General features: G+C 35.5%; 1 protein-coding gene across 1 annotated transcript; it reads left to right on the plus strand.

Annotated features, from left to right (window-relative positions):
* The first annotated feature begins 4,806 nt into the window (after positions 1–4,806).
* LOC148017855 (large ribosomal subunit protein eL30-like) lies at positions 4,807–5,667 on the plus strand. Its single transcript, XM_087661505.1, has 6 exons — positions 4,807–4,859; positions 4,988–5,013; positions 5,075–5,167; positions 5,246–5,347; positions 5,438–5,507; positions 5,628–5,667. Exons 1-6 carry the CDS (start codon positions 4,807–4,809, stop codon positions 5,665–5,667), a joined length of 384 nt encoding a protein of 127 aa, XP_087517631.1.
* Positions 5,668–20,168: the final 14,501 nt, after the last annotated feature.

Genomic DNA, 20,168 nt, shown 5'->3' on the forward strand with positions numbered 1-20,168 from the left:
AGCTGAATATCTTAAATAAAGGGTTAATAGCATCACAGGATTAGTAATGACAAAAATAAGTTACACTAGTGAGGGCCAATACTAAGATAGCTTCCAACAAGTAAAGATAGTCTCAAAGAGTGTAAAACATATAGAATGTTGATGTGTTGATGTGCTCTTACTATCCCAATTATGTTAATGTATAGGAAGTTATTGTTCTTACACATTGCATCCAAATTTCATCATCCATGGTCTAATGGAAGTCACTAAAATGGTTGTATGATAATTATACTATGCATCATCATGCCATAGGTGACCGAAAAAAACAAACAAGGGGGCCAATTCTTGGATAAGAAAAAAAGGAACATATTATGGTGGGCCCATGAGAACCTTGAATAGGGGCTGCTACTATCTTTCAAGGGAGGCAAATGATATCTTGGACTTGCATCAAGAAGAAGACCATGCTAAAGAAGGTGACCAAACTATGAAAAGAGGATGATACAAATAGAACCAGTGATTGCAAAAAATCATCAGCAAAAGGGTGGACAATTTCTTTGAAAGCAAGACAAATAGAGTGTTGTAGTAGACTAAACCGGGTTGGGCTTCTCATGCATTGTACAACCTCAATGTTGGTATTAGGGTTTAGGGTTGATAGAGAGGTGACAATGCAAGTGTGGACAACTTAAAATTCAAATTTGTAGATCTATCAGGATGACTATGAAAATGGAGACTAACTCGAACATGAAGGAAACAAATATCGATGGCATGTTGTAGCATGGGAGTTGGTCATAAGCTAAGAGGTCAAAAGGAGGACTTGGATTAATGAAACCAAAAGAGGGAGCATATTCCTCGGTGTTTCAATTGCTTAAGAGGTTGGATGCACAACAAATATGGGCTATCATTATCAAGAATTGGGTGGCAACCTACCATAAAAAATGGACTATGGGAGATGTGAACCCCGGGGGGGGGGGGGGGGGGGGGGGGGGGGGGGGGGGGTTGGTATTGTTGTGGGGTAATTGCACAAAAATTTCCATACTTAATATAGCCCTTTCTTTCAATGTCCAAGAGCTTATATATTGATAAATTTGTAGGATTACCATTGGTTATACATTGTATCATCATTAACCTACCCTTCGCCTCAATGATTCATGCAAAAGAACACTCAAGTTCATGTCTCATTAACATTGCTATGTCCAATTTTATTGTAGCACTAGCATAAAAGACACTAGACACTTTGAGCCTAGATTCTTCCAATGCTTCACACTAGCTTTAGGCCAATGCTTTGCACCACTTGGCTACCCTAATTAATTGATTGACTTCTAACCTAGCCCACACCCATGCTATATGGAGCCCTCATTAATTTGTAGGAGCATCCCCACAATAGAATCCATCACAAATCAAGTTACTCAAAAATATATTTGAACCTATTTGCATCTCCGTATGGAATCTCTCTCTCTCTCTCTCTATTATATGTATGTCCACACACACACACACACACACACACACACACACACAAATGATTTGGGAAAAGGTCCAAAATTGGACACCACATCTTGATTGGTCTTGTTGGAGGGTGCATAGGGAGTATTGGGAAGTCTAATTGTATTTGTATGCATGCACAGTTGAGGGGGCTAAGAGTAATGGTAAACTTCCTTTGTCTAGAACACATGTATGCATGTTTTGAAAACTCTTTCTCTTTGGGTTGGTGAAATAAGGCCAATTCATAGAATATTGAATATGTAACTTTTTCATACCCAAACAACCTTACTCACTCGAAGCAATCTCCATCTGCACCAAGAGGGTGTTGTTACATGCTTCCGCTAAACCTAAAAATTTCCTAAGTTTACATAGGTTGGCTCGGATTTTGGACTTTTTTGTGTGTGTGATAGTGGCAATTGAGTTTTGATCATTGAAAAAGAACTCGATCTCCAATAGGTAAGGAGCTTAAACCTTGTTTTGGTTTTGAATTTCCATAACGCATACAATCTTGTATGCCAAGATTTGGTCATGTGTATAGGCTTGAAGGAAGCTTGATGCACAAGGCTAAGCAATAAGAGGATAAGGTAAAGTTTTCTTGACCATTAACTCATGCAGTTCACTAGGATTAAAGGGTCACAAGCACTTAACTGCACATTGTTTCTGAGCACACTCATTGGGGCTTCGTGTACCCCTACTTCACAAATTACTTCCATGCCAAGGGGAAGATGCACTAATTGCACCTTTTTTTATGCACTTGTTCAAATGCATTCATCTTTTCCTAAGTGAACATCGTGTGCTTGATACATATATACATACATACATATGTGTATATTATGCATGTTTTTGGTATGTATGAGCTTGCCTACATGTATATAGATTATTGGTATGTGAATAGGGTCTCTGGAGGAGTGAGGATAATTCAAAAAAATCCAAAAAAGAGAAGAGAGAAGGCAAATTTGAGCAAGATTTAGGTAGAAGACACTAGATCAAATGGTCGAAACTAGAGGTTCGAAATTGTGTTGTGAGGGAGGAAACCGAGATCACAAATAGAAGAGGATTGGAGCAATTTCCAGGATGTAGAGGACTCAGGATGATTGAGATGAAGAAGATGATGCTGAGGAGGAGGATGAGGGAGAGGGAGAGGAGGAAGATACCTTACCTGAGTAGAGGCCAAATGGAGAAACGCAGACGAGGAGACTTCAGGTGTTTGTGACAATGTGGATACAGAGGTATGCTTTTTCGGAATTCTCTACTCTCACAGTAATGATGCGAATGCATTCAAGGATGATGTGAGGGCAATGTTTCAGATTGTCGAGCTGGTCAAAATACACTGAGAACAAATGGAGTGTCAAAATGAGGTTATGCTTTTTTGGAATTCTCTGCTCACATTCATGTTGCGAATGCATTCAAACGATTAGTAGACATGATGCTCTCTTTGGTACTGACTAGTCTCATGGGATGAATCCTTTTGTGAGATGTATGAAGCATTTGAGTGTGTTTTAACTCCTTCAAGAGATCTCATTCTCATAGGTAGTTGAAGGAGAAATTCAGTAATAGGTTCATGTGTTAGGCAGCATGAGGTGAAGGGAATCAACAACATCTAAATGGAAGAGGGATGGTATTGATCTTCTTCTTCTAAAGATGAATTTAATAAAAATATTTCTACAATGAAAACTCATTGGGACTGCAATAAAAAGAAAGAGGGGAGATTTTGTGTGATGCTGAGAGAGCTAGCATGAGTGGAGAAGAGCATGGAGCCTCAGACCATGAAGGAATGAAGGGGAGAAGTATTTTTACAAGTCATTGTATCTACAACACGAATCCCTCCCATTGTGTTGTTGATGTTATTGACCATGGGAGTCTTCTATAGCATGTACTCCATCGGTTAATACCAAGGTTACCCTCCAAAGAAGCTAGAAAAAAGCTACAATTTATCATTAAAAGCAAGCTTCAGAGATCAGTGATTTGGAAGAAGAAAGGACAAAGAATTAGTAAGAAAATCTCATGCTTACTGAATAGGTTTGCTAAAAAAAAAGACAACGATAGCGTTGAAAGGAGGAGCAATTGTATAAGAAGAGCAAGAAGGATGTCACATGTATAGAAGAGGGCTGGCATATCCTTTGTGGAGATCGTTTTAGGGTAGGCATGTAAGCTATCTATTTCATCCATCAAAGATCTGTTGGGGTAGGAACAAAGTGGAAAACTAACTTTCCAGATTCCAAGGATGCTTGCATAAAACACTAGAGGATTCAACTTTGAAGCCGTGAGACCTCAATTTCTTCTTGGAGAGGGGCTGCCAGAATCTATCTATCTCCTCAGAGGTACTAGCACAAATGCTCTGGTCATGAGGGGAGTATTGAAACAATTTAAAGAACAAGAGAAAGCTTACAAAGCTTTTCTGGAAGAATCCTATTGTTGGTTCAATGCTGAGGAGCTATCCATGAAGGCTTGACCCTTACTACAACTAAAAGATCAATTTCATGATGACTTTTTATTATATGAAAGAAGATGGCTATTTAGGTGTCTAGAATGACTACCATGTGATGCCACAAAATTGATGCAAGCAACGAATCAAAGATCATCTACGCAAAGGATCAACTTGACATTATGGGCATTCTGTAAACAACCTTGACCAGCACAAGGACTACAAAAATCATCCATTGTCCTCCATTAACTTCAATGTGGTGGCATATACGAGCTTCTTCCCCAGGAGGAGTGTCATCAATCTATTATGAGCTGCAATCCAAAGTGAGCTATGGGCTTATATTATGAAGTTTCTTTTAGTTTATGTTCATGGTAGTTCTAAATATCTCGAAAGTTATTGCATTATGTTTGGTATAATAATGAGCATGATGTTTGGTATAATAATGAGCATGGAGCAGCCCTATAGACTACACATTGGAGGTCTGAAAACACAGGTACAACATCAAGCTTGTAATTTACCAATGATGTAGCTCTATTTATTTGCTAACAAATGCTTCAAGTTAGCATCAAGTAATTGTATAGAGCATGATTTGAGAGGATTGAGAATGCCGGTATAGCCTCTTAGACCTCCAATGTGGGTTCAATGGTTAGTGATGATTGGAAACAATATCCATGAATAGGGAGCAGTAGAGCAAAACACGGGTGCTTTAGCATGAAGAGCAAGCTATTCACCTAGAGTAGCCAAATTAGGTCCAAGCACAAAACGAAACTCAACTAGTAGTAGGAAGAACTTTTAAGCAATAGTATCCTAGCAACAAGGAAGTAAAATACAAGTGGAGTGCATATGACTAGTGCCTACTTGAACTGAAGCTCAAAACTTTGAGGATTTGTAATTTTAGTTGCAGGAAGCAATAAGAGGGCTACATGGAGGGCGAGAAAGTCCTTATGTCTAAAGGATCAATGTATGACATGGTAAGGTGTGGTCTATTGTATAGGCTTCCAAATATTCTTATCTAGTGGTGGTTGTAAAATTGTTATTTGGTTGATCAAATGCATGAGCATTATCCATGTCTAGTATTTGTGGTAACTTGTTAAATGTCTGTAGGTACTGGATTGGCTTTCTATTTGAGAGTATGCACAAAGGCAATGTGTGAATGGAGATCCATGGCATGACATCCAATGGCATAGTAAGAAAGTATTAACAACAAGCTTGCACTTGTTATGAAGAGCGGCAAGTACACTCTGGGATATAAAACTACATTGAAGTCATTGCATGGTGGCAAGGGTACATATCTATTAAGTTGCACTTCGGGGTTTGATTGGTACTTTCCTTTGCTGCATGGTAAACATTTCTGATATACATGTAAATTGATCATTATTGCAAACAACTACCCACCTTTGAGAAAGTCAGAAATTGAGTATTGTGCGATGCTTTCAAAGACTGGCATACATCATTATACCAGAAGTGAGTTTAAACCTACCGTTTCATATTTTAACAAAAATTTTAGAGTAGGTTCTTTGATTCTCATTGGCTCACTTTGTATGTGTTATGCAGACAATGTAGATCTTGGCACTGCTTGTTGTAGAAGGTATTACAAAGTGTGTTGTCTTAGCATCACTGATCCTGATAAGTTATACTCTTTTACATAATCATTGATGAAAACTTATATAGCTTACCATTTCATATATACATGTAAATATGTCATGATCAATCTCGCGATAGTTACTTGGTTATTGATTATCTGAGGTGATTCTAATATGATCAGGACAATGCCAGCAGAATAGGGGTTATACTTCTTGAACAAGCTTGAGAAAGCAAACCCTATAGGCAATTTCAAGCATTAGCCAAGCCTTCATTTTTTAATTTTAGAATTTGAAAATTTTATGGGATATGATTAAGTGAAATTTTGAAATTGAGCATTCTTGTTTTTGAATGTGGAGTTTATTTTATTCGATGTTTAGCAGAATATCTACTTTTACTTATGTTAGTCCTTTTGCGTGTGTATCCGTGGCTAATTTTTTTATGGACACGGCATGACTACGAGGGATCAACAATTAGACTACTGGAGTGTTGCTCAAGTCTGGCATATAAAGTCAAACTCAAAAGAGGCCACACCTTCAAGCAAGTATGGAAAGTTTTACAATGGCAAGTGCTAAATAGTCTTGTACTCTGATCCAAGAGAACAAAGGGAGGAACATCTTGTATTTTCTTAGTTTGGGAAACCAAAGCACTATGGTAATCAAACATATTTTTTCTGGTGCAGTGTTGTGTATATGTGAGTATCTTCTTTTTTCACAATTGCAAACATGTGTATTGGCTGGAGACCCTTTCTTCAACAACACAATATGCCAATGGAATTGCAAGTCTCATGCTTGAATTTGCAGGTCATGTAATGCCTTTTGTTAGAATATAGTGCTTCCAGATTGTCTTGTCACTATAATTGTGTAATTGTCACCATAATTGTGGTGGAAAATTGAAAGTTTCACTTTTTAAAAAAAGCTTGAACAATTGAAAGTCTGCCATGCTACCAACCAACCATCATAGCTGTATTTTTTCTATCTAGATAGCCACACAATTGGGTGGCATCATTCTTGAATCATAGATGGACTACTCTTGTGTTTAGGATCTGTCTTGGGTACAACACATTCTCAGAGATGCTTCAAGAGCTCAATTTCCCCAATCCTTGAGATGAGAAGACCAAGGGCTCATATCATTCTTATTTGTCTATACACACTTCTCTAATCAAGCATTTGTCATATATTGTTATTGTGTGTTTATGTATTACATGCACATGATATGCTTTGTAGGAATGGTGGAGAAAATGATTTAAGATGAATTACATGGAAAAGATGTACCGATAGCCCCTTGCTATCACAATAGGACAGCACCAAGATAAATATTGCAATTAAGAGAGCCCTAAGATAGTACTAGGATGGTCAAGATGTGTATTCTGACATTTCTATTTCAATTTTTGTGATTAAAGACCACAAGGCTGGCTCTATGATATAGTTGAGCAAATAGCTTACTAGCATGTGTGCATTGTACATCTAGTGTCTCTATTTTGAATTTTTTTCAAAACCCTAGCTTTATTCATAAAATTCTAAATTTTACCGTTGGATGTTATATATCATGAAGATATTTTGCAAAGCTTCATCATCACTAAAAAGCTAAACTCTTTTATGAACCCTTAAGAGCTAGTTGTGATCAATTATGTGGTAACAATAGTGTTTTGTATTTATTACATAAGGATTTGCTAAATTCTTTTCTTTAAAAAAAATTTACAGTAAGGGAGTTATAAATTATGGCAAGAAGTTATAGAAGGGTCAAAAAAAAATCATAAAAAAGGTTACATAGGGATATACAAAACATGCCATGAATGCATGTCATATATAGGATTTATACATAGTGGTCCCCCCCCCCCCCCTCGACCCACAACTCAAAATGGTAAAGATCATGTGTCAACAATGTGGGGTTATAGTAATTCCACACACGCAACAATGGTTGGCCAAATGAGGATAATCAAGTTGGAGAAAAATATGAATGTGTGTGTGTGTGTGTGTGTGTGTGTGTGTGTGTGTGTGTGTGTGTGTGTGTGTGTGTGTGTGTGTGTGTGTGTGTGTGTGTGTGTGTGTGTGTGTGTGTGTGTGTGTGTGTGTGTGTGTGTGTGTGTGTGTGTGTGTGTGTGTGTGTGTGTGTGTGTGTGTGTGTGTGTGTGTGTGTGTGTGTGTGTGTGTGTGTGTGTGTGTGTGTGTGTGTGTGTGTGTGCTCTAAATTCCTTGATTTTCTCTTAAAACCATGTGGGTGGTCACATGTACGTTGATAGATATATAAAAGCAAACTCAAGAGTGCTAGAAAAGCATGTTTGTAATAGTATTTTTCTTCTAATTTTTATTTTGGTTAAGAATCAACCAAATTTAACTCCCAAGAGACCCAAAGCCAACATTAGATGGCTTTTTAATTTTAAGGAGTAAAAGATGAGATTAAGCAAGGGTAGGTTCTATAAAGTACCACTATGCAATGAACACAATGTGAGCAAGGAGTAGAGAATACACAACAAATATGAGAAGAAAAAATTATTCATTAATTCCAAAAATTTTGATACAAAGATGCCTTCGTCCAGCCCTTGTGCTTCCACTGTGAAGCTTTGTAATGTCCCTGTTACACATTTGCATATGCATTCCACTTAAAATAAAATAATCTGCAACAAAACTAGTTAATTTATATGTAAAAGTTTTGAAAAAAGTATTGTCATTGATGGAATGTAAACACTTCGCACATTTGCATATTATTAAACACATGTATAATTAGAAGAATTTAACATGTAACAACTAAATACGACAAAACTTGAACATTTAAGATCATATTGTTAAACTTGGAGATAGAAAAAAGTACTAGCATAGATGCATCCGTCCCAATATTTAGTCTCTCTTTTATAGCACCTAAATCTGATACTACATGTGTACTACAGGTTACATGCAAGACATAATATAAAAGCCCTTAATAAAAGATAAGGAGAAGGAGAAAGTAAATTTTGGACGAAAAATGGACATTTGAATTTTCTTTTCCAAAAAATAGGGAAAGCTAAAAACAAACAAAAAGAGAAGGCATAGTTTTAGGAAGCACACTTAACTAAAACCCTTCAAAAAAGGAATTCCAAAGAAAGCAAGGAAAGCTAAAAGCATGTGGGGCTCCTCCTTTTTCCTCTTCTATATAGACCTTCTGCTTTAGGAAAAGGAACCGTGGATTCTCTTCTCTTCGAATCATGCCAAGATCTTGGAGCACCCTAATCTTCTCGACACAAGGATTCTAGATCTACTAACTATTTGGTAGATTGTGTAATGTGTAAATTGCAATCTTCCAAAAATCTCAAGGATATGTCATGCTCATGCTAATATTTCTCTTTTTCATGCTTCCAAACATTAAATTTTATATTATTTAAAGTCTATTTACACTATCCTACATCCAAATTCACTTCCTATGAGCCCTATTTCTATGTATCAGGTCCTAAAAGCTTCCAATAAGGTCCAAAAAATGTCAGATCAAGCCAATAAAATTTGTGGAGGTTATTGTAGCCCTACTCTACACTTGGGTAACAAAAACTTGGATTTCAAGATCCCTTCATGCGGACTGGTTTACCCGAAAGACTATTTTTATGGTTTCGAAGTATCATAGAGAGGATATGCACTCTCCCATCAACAATAAAGGGATAACTAAAGGTGAGGCTCAACAAGGTTGAATGAAGAACGAAGAAGCTCTAGAATTCGGGAACCCAAAGATATGGTAGTGGCACCCCAATCCAAGGTTATGATCATAACCCACAAATAATTATAGATGATTGAATGATAATAATCAATTAGCTATAATAATTAAATGATATTTCTAAAATTTAAAAATTTTTCTAAGACTTTTATAATTTCCTTAGTTAGTTTTGCAGTTGTTCACATGAATTTCATGATCATTGAAAAAATAACATTGGGATGGTTGGAAAAGGATGCATGATGAGTTTTGTGCTTCTTAAAATTCAATATGACTTTAAATTATTTGAAATAAAGTTAGGGAAATTTTGAAACACCTTAGAACCTCTTATTTTATTTTTGAGAAAAGATCAAGGGATTTAGAAGGGGAGTTTTTATGCATCACATATGTTAAACATACTCTAGAAACAATATTTTATGGTTATGATTGCTTTTCTTTTGATCACTCGTGCACTTGGGAGGGAAAAGGGACGAGTGATAAGTGTCCTTGTTATGTAGAATAGCTTGAAGGCACAAGGAATCTTAAAGGGGCTCTAAGCCAGTAATTTTTTTGTGTTCATAGAAGATGTGCGATCACATACAACCTAATCTTCTAGGATTAGAAGGTCCTATTCTAGGTTGGACAATGTCTTCTTTGTGGAGAGATGATTTTTGTACCACTCTGCAAAGGTTTTGATTTTATTATGAAATAAATCATTGGTTTCTAAATTGTTTCTCGTGTTCATAGAAGATGTGCGATCACATACAACCTAATATTCTAGGATTAGAAGGTCCTATTCTAGGTTGGACAATGTCTTCTTTGCGGAGAGATGATTTTTGTACCACTATGCAAAGGTTTTGATTTTATTATGAAATAAATCATTGGTTTCTAAATTGTTTCTCGTGTGCTAAGGATTGATTTTAATTAATTTTTTTAATATATTATTAAAAGAAAGTTGTTTTTATGTGTCAAAATAATATGTCGTAGCATGCTCTACTCTATTAGAAAACTATTTTTAAAAAAACAACCAAGGAAAGTGGGAGGCTTTGGTCCTAGCAATTTGATGCCTACTGGGTGGACCAGATAAGTTGGGTTACTTTCTAATGCTAGATAGAGTTTTTTAGTTTGTGACCTTCCCAAATTTTATAGGAGTAATTACCATGTTCAATACTATTTTAAGGGGTGGGAGTTGAGATTTTACCTTATGGGTAGGGGGATTGAGTTACACTCTCATCCATCCCTCACTCTCTTTGAACCAAGTGGTATTAATCCTACTCTCACCTTTGATCGATTACAAAGTGATCTTCTTAGATAGGTGCTAGACTATTGTTAGGGGTGACCTATCCCTTATTCCCCTATGAACTAGAACCATGATTCCCATATTCAACTAAGTTCAATGTTTCCTGTGGGGAAAATGGGCGGTGTTGTGCTACATGGACACGAATTTTAATCAGCTACTAGAGGATTTCTTTAGGCCTGGTGGAGGAGGCACCTCACATGTGGTATTAAAGCCAAGCCTGAAAAATTAAGAAGTTGATAGATAAAAGGAATTAATTAAATAGTCACACATATTTCAATGAATTATTATTGATTATTTTGGATTGATTCTAGTTTATACACTATGGCCATTAGACTCCATTAGAAATGGGAGATGAAGAAGCACCATCCTTGTGAGAAAATTCATTCCTCTGAATGTATTGTGACCTCACCTTGAGTCATGGTATATGATAATTTTATTCCATAGGGTAGGTCACATATGAGGATCTATGTTGGCCGAAACTTCCCTCCACTATGAGCTGTGGAGGATTCGATGGGTTGAACCGTTAGTGATAGTCAATATATATATATATATTGTCTCTACTACTTTTGATGACTGATTCTTAGTCATTGGTAATGAGGTTCTACTTGAGACATTATGGGTCTATCAACGAGTGTTGTCGATAGTACTGTTTGAAAGAGTTACAATAGCGTCGGGAAGGCCTACTTTTGGAATTGGATATCAGGGTTGTCCCTAGGAACCACCAATATATGTTATTTATGTATATGAGGGACCCTTGAGATATGGAAAAATAAATGTTGAAACTTTCCATACTGAAAGGATCTATGAGATGATAAATTGGTAGATACTTTATGAGTGATCAATCTTTATAAAAGAACCTTTTACATGAATAAAAAACCTCGTTTTTGTTTGCCTAAAAGAGGTTGAGTATTGAGTCCATATGAATGATCGAGTTACTTTGGTAGGCTATTGATGAAATACACTTCATGGAATGAATTTCAAAATCATGTATGTTATTGCTTATCACTTCAATGTATTGGAATTTCGGGAGTATGTGATGCTTATATAGAAAAGACATGTTTTTGGACTTTTCTGAGTTCACAAAAAGGCTATAATTGGAGCCTAACTTGGGGACAAGCTCATCCGTACTTTTACTTAGATTCAATTTTGTACAAGGGTGTGAAAACCCATATCAAGTTGTTGAAGTGGCTTGATGATCTAAAGCTAATAGGACTCTACTTGTATAAAACACTTGGAGGGACAGTGTGAAATTTATAGATGGGAAGTTTGTAAGGAAAAATAAATGGGTGCATGACTAGTATACAAAAGTTGTTTCTCTTGATAGGATTGCTAGAATTGGGTGTCTAAAGTTGAAGAATTATAAACTCCTTGAGTACCCTGATCTCTTGAAGCATTATCAATTTGTGGAGATTAGTTCGCCTTCTTTTGTAATTAGAGAACTTATGAGATACATTGTTAAACTCATGTATTTTTTCATGAATTAATGAAGATATCCTTCTTTTCTAATAACTTCAAGTGTAACTATGATCTTTCATAATGTTGGCAAAACTTATCATCAATTCACGGTATTCAAGATTATGCATGTAACTCATCAATTCTCAAACATTGAATTTCAAGAAACCATGATGACAATTCTTGAGAACATGTCAAATCCTCAATACTTCCAAATCTAATGGGGATAGTCACTTACAATTTCTTCACCATCAATCTTGATCCAATGGGGAACCTCCAAATTGATCATAAGAGAATCCAATGCATTAAAGAACTAAAGCTAGTCTGATGCTTTCTATTTGAAGGATAGAGGAATAATGATGCAATAACTATGAATGGAGAAATTATGACCTTACATTATTGGATATATAAACAAGTCATCCAAATTATACCTCCTAACCATGTAGTAGTTCATGGAAGACATGCCCGAAATGGTTATGTTGTCAAAGGATGCCCTCCCCCTTCCTTCAATTTATAGAGCCCTAGAAATAGATAAGAAATCACCTTATTTTGTAAATAAGTCCATGATTGAAACATGTTATATTCCCTTCTTTTGAATTAATAAAGATTACAGTAGTCCCTAAAATTGATGATATATACAAAGAGCTCTAAGAGAAAATGTTTCTTTTGAAGCAGACACCACTACCTGAGTTTAGTTGGATAGGATCCAAGGTGGAAGTATTGCATTCCAAGACCCAATGTCCTGTTTGGAAATTAATATGTGTCAGACACAATCTCTACTTCCTTGGTGCTCCCATTCTTAGGATAAGTGCTCACATTAGAATATTGTTGAGAAAAACAATAAAATATAACTCCTTAATCTAAGCATCAAAGAATGCACTTCCATACCTTCATGGAAGCTTGACACCCTTGCACATGCTGTTAGTAGAATCGAAAAATGGAACTCATTTGGCACCACACCATCTTCTTACAAGTGATAATACATTTTAAAAGTCTCTCGAAAGCTACAAATAATACCTTTCGAAGAAAAGATGTTGCATAAAGGTTAGTCAAAGAACATAACATGTGCATCATTGATGACATTACATTTTCCAAACTTTGTGCATGGTCATCATGCCCAAACTTGTATGATACAACTTCTTATTGCTCTAAAATCTTGTTTATATACACATTTCTCCCCATAATAACAAGTCCTTAGATTGTTATGTGTGACTTTTAACTCAATTTTAAGAATTTGGTAAACTGAACTAAAGCATTACTGTAAGTTACAATTACATAGTTCCTAAACATACACTTTACACTTCAATATCTTACTTAAAATATTGCATTGATATTCATAGGAAAAATTAAAAAAAATAGATGAATAGATAATCCACTTAAAATGATATTTGAAGTAATTATTACCCAAATTTTGTACTTCTACATTGTCAAAATAACTTAAATAGAAAAATAGTAATAACAACAAGCAATCAATGCAAATATAGATGTTAAGCCCAGTGCAAAGAAAGCAAAAAGAAAATTAAAAAGATGCATGCCAAAGTAAAAAAGGTGGCCCAATTGAAGAAATAGAAGGGAAAAAGGCCAAAAGCACAAGGACAACCTTAAAAGTTCATGGTAATTGCAAAAGAGGAAACCTGCATTTTAAATGCAAAGGCGCACCCTAAATTTTTGTAAGAGAGCACCAAGCTCCCTCTTGTGCAATTTGTAAATGTAGACGGATATGGGTGAAGGCACAATGTAAATAGGAAGGAAATAGGAAAAGAGGACCTAGGCTAAAATGGTCAGTCATGTAAAAAAGGGATGGGTATCCAAAGGGGATTAGGGCATGTATAAAATGTAAAAAGTGAATGAAGAAGCTCATTCTTATGCGTAGCCAAAACTAGCTCTCCTCTTCTTCTTCTCCTCCTTGTTCTTGCTTGCTTGGGCTTGTGCTTGAGAGAGGGAGTGTGAGGGAGTGAGTGTGTGAGGGTGAGGGATTGTGGAGGAGAAGCTCTCCATCTTCTCCTCTCTTCTTCTTCTCTTCTCTTGTCTTGTGTGCGGCAATGGAGTATGGAACATGGAGCTTGGAGCTTGAGGATTGAGCTTGCACCTTCGATCGTGGAGCTACCGGAGTGCTAAGGGAGGAGGCAACTTGCTCAAGCATAGAGGTAAGCTCACTATACTCGTAGGTGTGAGAGCATATACTGCTATGTGAGAGATAGCCATTGCACTTGACTTGGAATTTTTTTATACATTTTATTTTTAGATAGCTTTCTTTACAAAAGTAACAAGATCATGTGCAAAACAAGAGAATGGGATAAATATTTAGTTTTGTTATTTCTCCCTCATCTGGGATCAGACTTCAAAGCTTTCAAAGTCATCTTTGGGGTTTTGTTGACACATTGCAGACACAATGGCGATGTCAAAGCATCATGATTCGTCACATAGAATTTTTTGCATCAACTACAACAAGCTACATAAAACCTCTTCATATCTAAAACTCTATAGGTTGATTGTTATTTGTATTTTATTTAAAATAAGATGTAATATATGAATGTGAAGAGCTATTAATCAATATTTTATAATAGAGTATGGCAAATCGTGACTTTTGTCACATGGTAGGTTGGGCCTTATCGTGTGTTTTCTCTTATTCTTTATGAATTTCTTAACTTATTCGATTCTTTTATACTTCATATGTTGTTTGTATTTAATATTTGAGATGTTAGATTTACCGTGTGGTTCACTTTGCAACAGTGGTATATTTACGATTTTAGATTTACCATGAGGTCTATTTTGCAAGAGCGGTAGCAGAGCTTGTCTACACTCCAACTTTTGATAGTTTGGCATCTTATGTGAACCCAAGTAATGTAGCACAATCAAGATCTACAATACATACCGTTACAAATAAAAGCTATAGTTGCAAAAGCTACATTCATGTTTCTCATGCTTTGAAACCCTCAATTTTATTACTTAACTACATTGATTGATTCATATTTTTTATCTCTAGTTTTTGGAAACAGTTGTTGAATTTGGAATGCTTATATGGGTTTCCCAAACTCCAAAATCTCAAAGTCATCATCATGACTATACTTCAGTCTCAAATCCTCAGGTGGAGCTATTTCCTAGATATTATAACTTTCTTTCTAATAATCGGACTTTGAGGACAATGTAAAAATAAAAGTTTTAGAGAATAAAAATATCTATAATTCTTATTAGAAGCATGTTTTCCAAGTTTTGAAAATTTATGAGATATTTCAATCCCAAGGTATCCACAAACCCATATTTCACAACATTAAGCAAAAATTTATGTTTTGGTTAACTTTGGGCTTTATTTTCTCACTCTTACCTTCCGAATTAGCAAGTCGTCATCAATAGGAGATGATTTACAGAAATTTTTGTTTTCTACAACTCTCTAGTTATCATCTGGAACTGAATCTCAATATTTAGAAAGTTATTTGCCTCTAAAGTAGACCTTCAAATTGATATATCCTTGGCAAAAAAAAATTAGCTCAAGCCGATATAGATCCCTATTGCATTCTTAGCCTTATAACCTACAAAAAACTCGCAAAATGACACGTAAAGCCTATTTTCTATAACAACTCTCACCTTGAATTGGTTGCAAAGTGACCTATCTTAGATGGACGTTAGACTATTGTTAGGGGGTAATCGTCCATGCTTCCCTTGTGAAGTAGAACAATAATTCTCATATGGGGTAATCGTCCACACTTCCCTTGTGAAGTAGAACAAGAATCCCCATATCCAACTAAGTCTAACATTATCTGAGGGAAGATTGATGGTGTTGCACACTGACTTATTTCTAGTTTACTACTAGAGGGTTCCCACGGGTTTCAAAGAAGGCATCTCACATATGGATTATGAAACTGTTTATTCATAGTGAATAGCAGTATGGACCATGGTTGATCCATTTTAGCTTTTAATATGGTGCAAGGGAGCATGTAACACAAAATAATTATGTAATGTATGGCCTTGATCGATCTCCCAATATTATGAATCGCAAATAAAAACCACAAGGGATTCACTAGTAGTAATAAGGAGACGTCACCTATGTGCAAGAAATATATGAAAATACCCCTTATCTACCCCCTATTTATGGGACCTTACCTTATAAAATGTACCTTCCTTCCCTTAAATAACCCCCCTCCCTTACACTCAGGTGGTACCATACGGTAAACCCTAGTGGACCCCTCAAGATAAAAACCAAGTTCATGTATATCATTGTTACAATTTTTTTGTTCCCAGTTGAAGAGGTGTAAGTGAAGGGTAATCATCCCATGATCACCATTGAACCTACATTATATCCATTCAATTTCACATAATGCATGACAAATTCTCTTAAATATCTATGTTAGCTTCATCTTGACATGAACAAAGCATATGATGGCTTTAATCTTAAACCTTGAAAGGCATATATAACCTAGTAAATATTTGAATGCCAACTCCAAGTATCAATCTTAGTTGTGTTTCGAGAGTTTACCTTGAAAAAAGCCTAAATTTATTTTAATAAGTCTACATGCTAGTATTCACCCTAGAGGCCCTTATGGACTTTTGTTGTCTAGAAAAGCATAAAACTCAAGGCATGTAAGAGGTGTAACTATCCTTACATTTATTCAAAGTTTCATTTAGGGCGTAATTTCAATATTGCAAAATGTTCTAAATAGATTGCAAGGTCAAGATTCCTTCCTAATACATCATTTCCATTAGATTTAATAATGTAAATTTCAATGGTATAACCAATGATTTTGATTTTGCTTGCAGCGTATATCGAAATAAGATCTGAACTTGGGTTTCCCAATACATTATAAGAAAGTAGTGTTGCTACAGTATTTGTATGAAATTGCAAAGGTTTTAATCCAACTACCTTGCATCTAATGAATACATCTCTAAGACACCTCGTATCTAATGAATACAACAATAAGATACCTTGCATCTAATGAACAAAACTCTTTCCAAGTTTGGTACATCATATCATCACTTCAAATTTATTTTCCTTAGCAAAGCATTATTTCCCTGGACAATTTCATCAATAAACTACCATGGACAAGAGATCATTCTAATCCTAGCATACAGAACGTTAATCATGAAACATCACTGGTGGTCTCAACTAGATCCATGTCAAAGTATATAACTATGCATTTGAATCAAAGCTTTTGAAACTAAACCACATCTATACAAGAATCTACAATATGCAAGCCGATGACAATTCAAAGGCACGAAAGCAACTTTCGCTACTTATGCATGTGTTGAAACAATATTCGATTGTGTTTGATTATAATGTTCAACTTTTCTCTTGCTCTATTTAGTAGATTTAGATACTTAAGTAATCACAATAATCTGTCTACACTTGAATATTTAAAGAGAAAACGTGCTTTGTTAAAAGAGAGATGCAAAAGGTAATTAACCTATAGGCTTAACATAAAGATTGAGCTAACCTGAAAGCTTATTTTTAAGAAAGTAGTGGTCCTTTTAAAAATCCAATGGTTCTAATTTTAAAGCTATCGTAATTCTCAATTCATGACACTTTTGCAAAAACGGCCCATGTTGCAAACCCTATTTCAATCAAATTATTACTTCAACTAATCAAATGCAAACATTGAAATTTTGAGCGCAAAGTTAAGGAGATTTTTCATGGTCGTCTTGCAACTATTTTAAAAAGAGGGAAAGAGAGATGATCTACATGACAACTGCACTAATCTACATGAAGAATATATGATGAGTATCAAATTAATATTAAGATTAGGATTGAGGTTGAGTGTGATTTGAGAATGAGATTGAGATTGAGAGATTCCATGTACATGACAATTGCTCAGAGATGGACAAGAGGATCGAGCTCCACACTGGAGTGCATGTTTAGAATGCACTACTAGTTAATACTACTTGTAACTCTATCATATATAATTCAAATTTCCTCTCCTCTTCTCTTCTACTCTATGATTCTCTATTTCCAATCAAATATCATGTTGACTCTTTTATAAGACTATGATCAATCATGTTTCATTGATCTTTGTTTTATTATGTTATAAGAATGTCCTACAAAGTTTTGAATGATTTACACATGCTATGAAACCTATATCAAGTAAATCTTTGCATACAACTTACTTGAGACTTGGTAGAAAAGAGGGGGGGGAAGCCTACTGGTCACTGTGTCACAAAGTTTCACCAACACCAACTTTGTTTGCCGCATTTCTTTCTCTAGAACTTTTGCAAGTTACAACTAAAACCAAAAAGTAATGACTTATCTGTATGTCTAGCTACATTATTTTAAATGCTAGTAGAAATTATAAGAAAGCTTTCAATGTGATAAAACCTTCAAAGAAGGTTATAATATTTCAAAAAATTTGAGAATGTGATATTTTCCCTAAATTGCTCCACACCCATGCTATTATGAAGAACCATGAATTATTATTGTGAGATGGCTAAGTAATTCAAAACAGATACTAGGAGTCCAACATGCTTGGAGGTTATGGAAGGCATGCAAATCGAGGCAAATTTGGAGACCACCGAGAGGTATTCAAGTATAACAATCATATTCAATCCAAAAATAACTTGATAATAGATGTAGTTAATGGCTACATTATGGTTGAGCAGAATGGACAAGTAAACTTCTATATCGAAGCTCCTATCCATCACTCATCAACGAGAATGACTAAAGCACTCTAAACTAGTTTACAAATAAATTCAATTCTTACAACAATTAGCCATCATCAAACCTAGCAACACACTTGGGGAGATTCCAAATAAGATTCTTCAAACCATTGCTCACGAAAAACTTTTTTCTTGTCTAGGAAAAAGTTAAGGCAAGTAACCAAAGCGATTGGTTTTGACATCCAACATCTAAATGAAATACCAATTTTATAGCTAAAATACTTAATTTTTTGGAAGGGACAACAAATTTTCGATTAGTATTTGAACCAAGACAAATATACAAAAATGCCTCTTGTCAGTGGCAGTGCTTCAAAGAAGCAAATCAAGGTTGCACTTTAGGATTTTACTTCATTATTCCTATTCCATCATGACTTCAACAATGAATTTGAAAAATTAAAGAGTGAAACTATTATGTAGTAGTGCAATATACCCTCCGAATATACAAAGAGCTTATCACATGGCAAAATTTCTGCATGGCACCACATGTGATTATGGTTTTCTAGAACAAGAGCACTATCAATACGTGCAAATAAACCCATATTTCGGATCAAAAGCGTTATCAATATGCGAGGATGAAAAAGATTTTGGAGGCATATAAACCCATATTTCCAAAACAAAATCTGTGGCATGCAAATACGTAATTGTTCTTTTCTAATCATGTCTCAAGTACCCAAATGAGAGTTGGGTAAATATATCATGGTTTGTGAATTCTGAATTATTGAAGATATCGGATGGGTAGAGAGAGCTCTGTATGGAAGTTCCCAATCATCGTTGATAAACAAGCAACATCCTCTCAACCAGTTGCTGTATATCAAATCTGACAAAGCACTCAGGAACTTTCTCAAAAGGAAAATTTTAGCAATATTACAATTAAGTAATGCAAGGCATGCTTATCATATAGCAATTTTTCTACATGCCATTGCGTCCCACTATGGTTTTGGAGAACAAAGGCCACTACCACTAAATACAAGGATGTGAAAATTTTTGGAGGTGCAAACTTCCTATACAACACAAAACTTAAAGCATTCTCATGATCAAGGCATATAGTTTTTCGTTGGAGTATTTTCTCACATTCTATATGCCATGAACAAGTATCCTGACAAAGAGAATTGCTAAATAATTCATGGTGTGAGTAGGAATATCATTCATGTCCACATTATGAAACTAAACTAGTGTGACAATCATCCAATCATACTCCCAGCATGCCTTCCAGCTATCCAGCTTGAAGAGTTTCAGAGTTAAGCCAGTAAACATTTGCATTGTTCCTTCAATTTCCAAACAGTCTCAAGCCTGTTTACTATGTCAGTGTCCTGATTATTGTAGGCCCACTAAGTAAGGTCCTTAGTATCCAAGCCGATACATTAAAGACGAGCAACAGGACCTGCAACATTAGTCACGAGGCATCTGACTGGTTTTGCCTCATCAAATACTTGTGAGTCATTGGATTCCAAATGGTGCCTGAAGTCACTGTGTTCCAAATGGTTTTACATTATGAAACCGTCGTATTGTTACAAAAAAAATCACATCCGTATAAAAACTTCAAATATGGTACAAAGCATGCTAGCTGGAGTTACACAAAGACTTGTCTCCTCTCAGTCTGAAAAGCCAATCAAAAACCAAGTATGCTAGCTAGAGTTATACAAACACACTCTCCTC

This window comes from Lygodium microphyllum, chromosome 21 (assembly GCF_053477565.2).
Source record: "Lygodium microphyllum isolate KBCC chromosome 21, Lygodium_microphyllum_v1.1.10, whole genome shotgun sequence".
NCBI classification, from domain to species: Eukaryota; Viridiplantae; Streptophyta; class Polypodiopsida; order Schizaeales; family Lygodiaceae; genus Lygodium; species Lygodium microphyllum.